At 39.3% G+C, this 8,607-nt stretch overlaps 1 protein-coding gene across 1 annotated transcript in view; it reads left to right on the top strand.

Moving 5' to 3' along the window:
- Positions 1–2,828: 2,828 nt before the first annotated feature.
- lrp5 (low density lipoprotein receptor-related protein 5) overlaps positions 2,829–8,607 on the top strand; it is a gene marked incomplete at its 5' end in the record, with an annotated part of 46,975 nt that continues 41,196 nt past the window's right edge. The window contains one exon of the mRNA XM_083893810.1: positions 2,829–2,916. Coding sequence (XP_083749936.1) covers positions 2,829–2,916 — 88 coding nt within the window. The remainder of the gene's footprint in view (positions 2,917–8,607) is intronic.

Below are 8,607 nucleotides of genomic sequence, written 5' to 3'. Positions count from 1 at the left end.
ACCGGTGGAAGTATTATAGTCTACAAATCTGTTTTTTTGTCGTGTCGACACAGAAGGGCACTGACAAAAAATGCGAGACACTAGTGTCAGTGGACAAACCGTTAAACAAAGGAGTCTTTCTCATATGCATGTTAAGACTGAGGCATCAGTGGCTCAGGAAGTAGAAAGGGTCGCCAGCTAATTAAAAGGTCATGGTTGGATCCGCAGCTCCCTCAGTTTGTGCGTCAAACCGTCCTTGGGCAAAGACACAAAGCAATGTTTCTTAAAAGCCAAAACTCTTTCAATTCACTATCAAACCAATAGAAGAATTGATAATTGATTAAGAGTTTTTTTCTTGTTTCAATATTTACTGTTTGCATTCAATAGATTCAGACCGTATTTGATTTCCACACATAAAATTAAATGAATAACATCCGTTCCAATAATAGAAGATGTCATATTGATATGGTGTGATGATGATCAGCAGATTTAATAATAATATGTAAATATACACATATAACATATCACCCCTGTTTTATATCAACTTCATTGGCTGCTGGTTGATTTTAAGATTTTACTCTTTGCTGTTATAGCCATGAATGGCCTCGCTCCACCATATTTAGCATATAATATAACGATACGTGAAAATGCCAGGGTTTTATGCTCATCAGGTCAAATTTAGTATTTTATTCCCCCTAATTTAATGAGTGTTTTTTTTATCCTTTCTTTTTTTTACGTAAAGCACTTTGAGTACCTTGCAGATATTGTAACGCGCTACATAAATAAACATGGATGGATTGATTGCATACATACGTGCATGCTCAGTCCAAACCGAGTGACCGGTTACATATGTATTAAATATTTGTCGAATACGATACGTGTCGTCATACACGATTAACCCAAATAAAACGTCTGTTTATTTACAGTGTGTGAATCCATCCCATGCAAATAAGTTCTGTGTTTATTCACTCGGGATTGTTTTGAGCAAGGACAATAATGAGCTGTGTATTCACTCGAGGGCTGCACATACGCTCATGATATGTTGCAGCAGCAGCAGCGGTGAGGATCATTCAGTCAGTCGGTCATCTAAGAATCAGATTTTGTTTACGTAATTGTAAATATTTGTTTACGAGATTTTCAAAGAGAATGGTGTGACCACATGCAACAAGTAAGCCAAAGTGGCAAAGATGCTCCTAAAAACACATGTTGCTACTCAGTGGAAACAATGACGTGTGATTTTTCACCTTTTTTGGAAACATGTTTTTTGAGATTTCAGACGCTGTTAGAGATTATGGCAGCGTGTGTTAATTTGAACCACTTGTACATGTTGATAGGCTTGTTCTGTTTGTTTGTAGAGTTATAACTGGCATCTCACAGCAACTGTCACACAGTGTTTTGTATTACTTTCTTTCTCCATATTGTGTCGTAATCTGCTTACGATGTCTAGAATGCAAAATGAAATTAAAATAGAAATTGATTACAGCATTCTTAATCAGACATAATGCATTCTCTAACTCCTCACCCTACAGTCCTTAACTCTTCACCAAAACCCAATCCTAACCTTAAAACCTAAAACCCTAAAAAGGGGAAAAGTGGTGTGTAAAACAGTGGTCTCAAACTCAAATGACCTGGGGGCCAATGCGCATCTATTTTGGTCAAGAGGGGGCCGACATAGAGAACAAAAAGTGGGGGGAAAAAACAACAGACATTTATTTTAAATTTCATTAAAAATAGTGTGGACAACTGTAATTAAAATTCGTACCAGCCGTTTCAGCCTCTACCATTCGTGGCTCGGGCCCTAACAAGTGTATTTATATATGTAATTGAATGTTGTATATGATCCATTTAATAATGGGATAATTATGACCAAATGTCTTATTATTACTGTTATAAATAACATTGCTAGCAAACATATAATATATAATAGTCTATCCCCTTGGTGGCAGCTGTGCCTCAGCTACACACTGTGTTTAAAAGACAGTGAGGTCGTGGGGCATGTTTTCATTACAACATGATATTAAGGTGGGGGGGATGGGGCCGCATGTAATCGATTGGGGGGCCGCCAGTTTGAGACCCGGTGTGTGTAGCTGCGGCTCAGCTGCCAGCGAGGTGATAGAATATAATATATATTTGCTAGCAATGTTTTTTGGCAGTGGCCAAAACGGCTCCTGGTACGAATTTTAATTACAGTTGTCCACACAATTATTTATGTCATTAAAATAAATGTCTGTTTTTGATATTAATGCATTAATTTTGCATCATAAATAGTAGTATTAAGTATACGTGTGATATCATGATGCAATATTGTAAACAGTTGTTTCCCCCCACACACTTTTTGTTCTCTAGGCCCGTACCGTATTTATCCTGTTAAAAATCAAGTTGACAAAACAGCACAAGAGTAGCCTCCTGTGCTGTTTTGTCAACATGATTTCCCCCCTGCAATAGAGGATTAATTAATTAATTGATTGCATAATAAACATATGCTAATTAGACATAAAGCTAATTTAAATATGTAGTCCATGGCCACGCGATGTTAAAAGAAATTAATTGAGTCGAACTGAAAAAGAAAAAATAAATATTTTTGGCTCTTGTAGGGTGACGTCACACCACGTCCGCCTGCCCTTTCTCTCCGTGCGCGAGCTCGACAGTCCAAAGTATAAAGTAGCGCGAGCGGCTTTAGTGAGGAGAAAAGTCTCGTTGAGGTGGAGAGAGAGAGAGAGAGAAAGAGAGAGAGAGAGACAGACGGACACGAGTCCACACACAGGAGGCTGTTCATGAACCCACGGAGCCGTGGACGTCCACGCTACTTCATTCAAGAGTAAAAAAAAGGCGACAATGGAGTGGAAGTTATGGATTTAAAGCGCAGAGGACGTGAAATGGGTGATCTGCTGCTGGCGCTGTTACTGCTGACGAGTTCACTGGTGTCGGCGGCTCACGGTACGTTCACTTTTTCCCCCCCTTCTTCTTCTTTTTGTTCGCAACATGGATATTTTTTATTTGTGGAAACAACGAGCGAAAGAAGCAAACTACGATAAGAACGTTGTAGTTACCGTGTTGTTGTGCTCTCCGGCTGTATGTGTGTGTGTGTGTGTGTGTGTGTGTGTGTGTGTGTATGTGCGCGCGCGTGTGCTCCCCCCTCTAACGTCCCCCCACACACCGAGACCAAGTGCAGCGCTAGCAGTGATTCCTTGTTTGACTCCGAGAGTTTAGGGTTTTAATGGGAAAGAAGAACAGCAGCAACGGCTGATTGTAATAATAATAATAATAATAACAACAATAATAGCAGCAGCACAGTTGTAATAACTTAGTTTTAAAACTTTAGAGTGGCGTCTGTATGTTTGTTCGTCATTGTCCACTCTTAAGGAACGTATCTACCATTACTACTAATAATACATTTTATTTGTATAGTATTTTTATTTGAACAGACGTTCAACGACACTTTACAACAACACATATCATGTAATTAACACATACACACATAGGATAAATTACAGATTAAAAGCAGTACTTATAATTCTGGTATAAACAAACTTTTACACAACCTGGTCCCAACTTGGTTCTGGTTCTTCATTTCTGAGGCTCTTGTTAAACTTTGCACATGGTGGTTATTTTTGTTTCTAGCTTAAGGTTAAGGTTATAAATTAACTGGTTAAAGTTAAGGTTAGTTATCAGGTTGTTGGTGAAGCGGATCAGATGAATGAGAGTTAATGGAAACCCCTAACAAGAGTAGCTCCTCTAACCTGTGTGTGTGTGTTTCCATGCTTTGTGCAGCCAGTTTAGCCCCTGAGTGTAATTATTTGTGGGATCATGGCAGTGAAGTTTGCAGTCAGCCTGGTGCTGCTCTCCTCTCAGGCCTCGGCTGCTTCAGCTCCAGCTCCAGCTACAACACCAGCCCATTCCTGCTTGGTGTCGGGTGTCAGGCAAACTCTGAGCTCCAGTCAGTGTGAAAACGTAACCATGCTGTTTATTTGGGAAAAGAAAAAAAAGGCAGCCGGACACGTTAGAGACTTTGTGCCCGCGGAATCGTTGTGTTTATGAGTCTTAACTTTCTCCACTGGTTTGATTTGTGGTCTTTCTTGCCTGAAAGTGCTCAGACTCAGAGGCGGAGCTTAGCTCTCTCTCACGCAAGGCACTGTCTGCATCTGAAAACTAAAGCCTCATGCTTTATGTTCACTTCACCACACATACACACTCACACGGACAGTGCTGCAAGATACAGCCCAACTTGCGTTCAGTATTGTGCAACACACATTGTTGATTCAGAAGAAAACATATTCTGAATCCATACAAAACTAATCTTATGATGTTTTTACGCTGGTCTTAACAAATATCCACAGTAACACAGGTAGTATGTGGTAGTCCTTGAGTTTTCTGCACAATTACCAAAACCTTGGACTTAGAACAACAACATTTGCAACCAGTAATTATCAGGCAGAATGCCCTCAGTGGTCACTTTGTTTAAATACAAATGTATCATCAGCAAATCACATGGCAGCAGCTCGGTGCCTTTAAGCACGTAGACTTTCGTCAGAAGACAAAGTTCGAAATGTCTTTCAGATTGGAATAGAAGGTTGTTATATTTGGAAGGTTTTTAGGGTTGTTGGTGCCAGACTGGTTGGTCTGATTTATTTCAGAAACTGCCGATCGAGTAGGATTTCCACGCACAACCATCTCTAGGGTTAACAGAAAAAGAGGAAATATCCAGATATTATCCAAATATCCAGGAGGCAAATATGTCTTGAACTCAGAGGTCAGAGAAGAATTGCTATACTGGTTATAAAATAGCTTATTAGGTACATGTAATACTGAATAATAGAAGTGGCCGATCACTGCATAAAACCCAGACTAATAAACTTTGACCAAGTCAAACCAGGTCACTATTTACTCTAATAGTGAACTCTTCCTCTGTCCAGTCAAGGCTGTTTATTCAAACATTGCCTATAACACACACATATATATCATAGCCACACAAAGGCAAGCATGATTGCTCATGTCGCACTTAGTAATCAGTCAATTAAGGTGATTTCCTCTGTCCTTAACCTGCTTTGCTTTGATCTGTATTGACATTTGGACGATGAACTGAGTATATTTGGTTCATGGACGAAACAAGACATTTGAAGATGACATTTTCTGGACCAAACAACTATTTGATTACTTGAGAAAATAATAGATGATTATCAAAACAATAGTTATTAATTTCAACTCCAGCATAAAGTGACTGACGGTGAGTCTTCGCTGAAGTCGGACTCTTGTTGGTCCTGTCAGGTGGAGAATGATGTCCTGCTTTTAGCACCGAGGTGACAGCATGTTTGCACACTTCACACACACTGGACAGAAACAGCAAAGTCGTGTCAGTGCACTGATGGGCAAGCTTTGCAGCCTTCTGTTTATTATTACTGTTTTTTCTTTTTCCACAAATCCATAATACACCAATTGAATCAAATCTGCAAACCACAAATAAAGAAAATAATGTCATCTGTCCAAATTGACATAATTACTGCTTTAGCACCATTTAAGCTGTGGGATCACTGAGAGATTTACAGGATGCAGCAAGTTATTATTTATTTATTTTTTTATACGTCACTGCTTCACTCTTGACTGCAGATAAGTGTAGATAAACATGCTCTTTTTGTTTCCGTTGTCAAGACAACGAGAGGGCTATGAAATAATTATGTCTTATAATTGCTGCAACGTGTGGTTGTTTCCAAGCTGCCGTGGTGATAAAGTCATTGTTAATGACAGCAGCTCTGCTGTGATTTCAGCTGGACTGACATTTAAAATGACAAAGTTCGTTTTAACTTCGTGCCAGCTCCCAACTCTCTCACGCCAACGTATGTCAGTGATTTGCCAAAGCTCAGTTTACCTGGAACACTTTAGAAACACAGACTGAGGTGGTGTATTCATTTGCTCAGTTTTGGACTTGGTCTTTGTTGACTCACGTACGGAATCACAGGATGTATTGGATATCAGTGGTTAGGCCTGTCACAGTTATTACATAATCACCTGCATGCAGTTATTTTGTTCTTTAAACCACAATTATTTTGCAGTCCAATTGTCACAATTATGTTCATTTAAATCTCATTAAAACCAAATGGCTGAAGCACTAATGTCACATTTTCTTCACGATATTCACATTGTTTCCATCCATCGTTGTTTGACGATCTTTTAATAGCATCATCTGGCTGTTTTTCTGCAAAAATCTGACTAAGGGTTCCCACAGGTTCCACGAAATCCTTCAAAGTTTGTGAAAATCACCCCAACTCAGCCCAAATCTTTTTTGTTACAACGTCACCTACTATTTGATGTACGTAGACTAGGCCTACGCAGAGCAAACATCGAGTCATAATTACTCGCGGTTTTGTGGACACTGTCCACTGTCTCTCTCTCTCCATCATTGACCATGAGATTCCATGCAGAACAATGAGTGAGTAACATTAAGCAAGAGAGAGAGCAAATGACATGATGCCTGGGAAATGCCAATTCCAACATCTCTGGCTCACTAAAGAAAATTACAAACACTGGCTTGCCCAAGATCCCAAGGACAATGACTGGTCCAGATGCAGAGCGTGCTGCAAATCAATAATAGTGGACGCCATGGACTGAAATTGCCCTCCCATCTTAAGCTGTGTAATCGGCACATTCAGTCTTTGAATTTGATGTCCTGGAAATATAAGATTATATATATATATAAATTATATAAATATAATCCAAGATTTTTTTCAACATCTTATATTTAGTTTTTTTACATGTGCATTTTCCTTTATCTTTGTCTTTTGGAACAGAGTGGGAGTACTGCTTCACACGTGAGCCAATGAAAGTGGAGATCTCTAAGTATAGGTGTGAACACACCACACTGCACTGAGAATGCATTAAGATCAGATCTATGTGACCACAGTCTGAGATGTTTCGGGCCACAGTGAAGTTTTGTCTTCTGGGCTAACGCCCTTTGCTTTGGTCGAAGTGTGTATTTATTCACAAACAAATGCATAACCTGGCTTTCTCACGGTGGCTAGTACTGTAAAGTGTGAAACGATATCAGTGTCAGTGCAGCATAACGTTAACGATCTGAAGCCATGTAAATAAAAGGGATAAAAGTGCTATAGGTCATTTAGCTGCTGCTAACTTTGACATTTTGAAACATAACTCTGCTGATTGCAACTCAGCAACTATGTTTAAGTTAAAATGGGCATTTTGGAAGTTTTCTAAAATGTAAATTTGTATCGAGCTTTGCTAATATTGCACTCAGTGTTAGATATATGATTTATATGATTTTACTAGTAAGTGCATTCCTGTCAGTTAATAAGACAAATCACATTGTTTGATCGATTTGAAATGGATTCATGTATGGAACAGGAAAGTGAAATCACTGAAGTGAACACTGTAGACACATGTGGAGACGCTTAATAATGCCACGTGTGAACTGATGAACTCAGACATGATTGTCCCTGGAAAGGGGGGGTTCATGTGCAGTAAGCAATGACAACACAGTATTTATCACGGCTCACCGTTTAAAGCAGCGATGGCTGCCGGGCTCGGGCTTTTTCCAAAGCCAGCTCCTCGTCTTCTTCACCTCATAGTTCTGTTCTGTTGTGGCTTGGATGTTAATGTCAGGTCTGAAAAGAACCACTAATCATCTAAAGAAACCTGAATAGATTTTAAATTGTCACTAATTACTTTTCAAGCACTACATGGGCCTCTACATAACCTCGCAGATTTACTCGTTGGCCCAGCCACTGCATGCATCCTTACTGTTCCCACAGTTTGGGTTTAAATGAAACCTCAGCTCATACTTTTACATGAAGGCTTTACTACAGTAAACCTGTTGTTTTTCTACTTGTCTTATCAGCTGAAAACTGGCATTGTACCCAGATATCAGGTTGGATTCACACCTGCACTGTCATCACATGTGCTCAACCTTTTGTCTGTATATACTGTGATCGTTAATTCAGGTGCAAATGGGTTCACAATAATGATCCATTTATATTGTTTTAATGCCAAATAGAAGGAGGTGCCTGTTGGCCAATTTTGCTGAACTTTGACACTTCACACATAACTCTCACACACTGATGACGGGCCTGTCTGCACAGTTGTGCAAGTATGGGTGGGGTTTGGGGATTTTCTTGTTTGCTGAGACACTATATAAAGCTTAATTTTACATTCCTTAACATTCCTTAGTTGCGTTTAAAAATCACCTCACCAGCGTTGTGTGAGTTGGAGACGTGATTAGTGTCCTGTACAACAGCCTTGTTTTGTTCTGACCTTGATTTTTGAACGGCAACTTTTATCCTCAACTTTAAAGATAAGTGTGTTTTTGAAGTTTGTGACACTTTGTAAACCAAATCAGCACATTTACGTCATGAGACACAGGAGTTTTTTTTTTTAAATTCACTACAACCTCCATTAGTAAGTTCAAATGTGTGTATTTTTATTGATACTAACCAAAGTGATCCAATCACAGCCAGATCACAATAGGGTGTATCCATAATGGTCTGTGTGCATGTGCATCTGTGTATGGGAGTAATAGTGGGAAAAAAAAGTTTTTACTTTCATTAATTAATTATTTATCCCATATGATTTCAGAGAAAAGGGTGAAACTACCACTGACCAGAGAAGAAGGTGGTCTCTAAG

This window comes from Microchirus variegatus, assembly GCF_963457635.1.
Source record: "Microchirus variegatus genome assembly, chromosome: 8".
Lineage (NCBI taxonomy): Eukaryota > Metazoa > Chordata > Actinopteri > Pleuronectiformes > Soleidae > Microchirus > Microchirus variegatus.
This window is presented reverse-complemented; position numbering and strand designations above follow the sequence as displayed.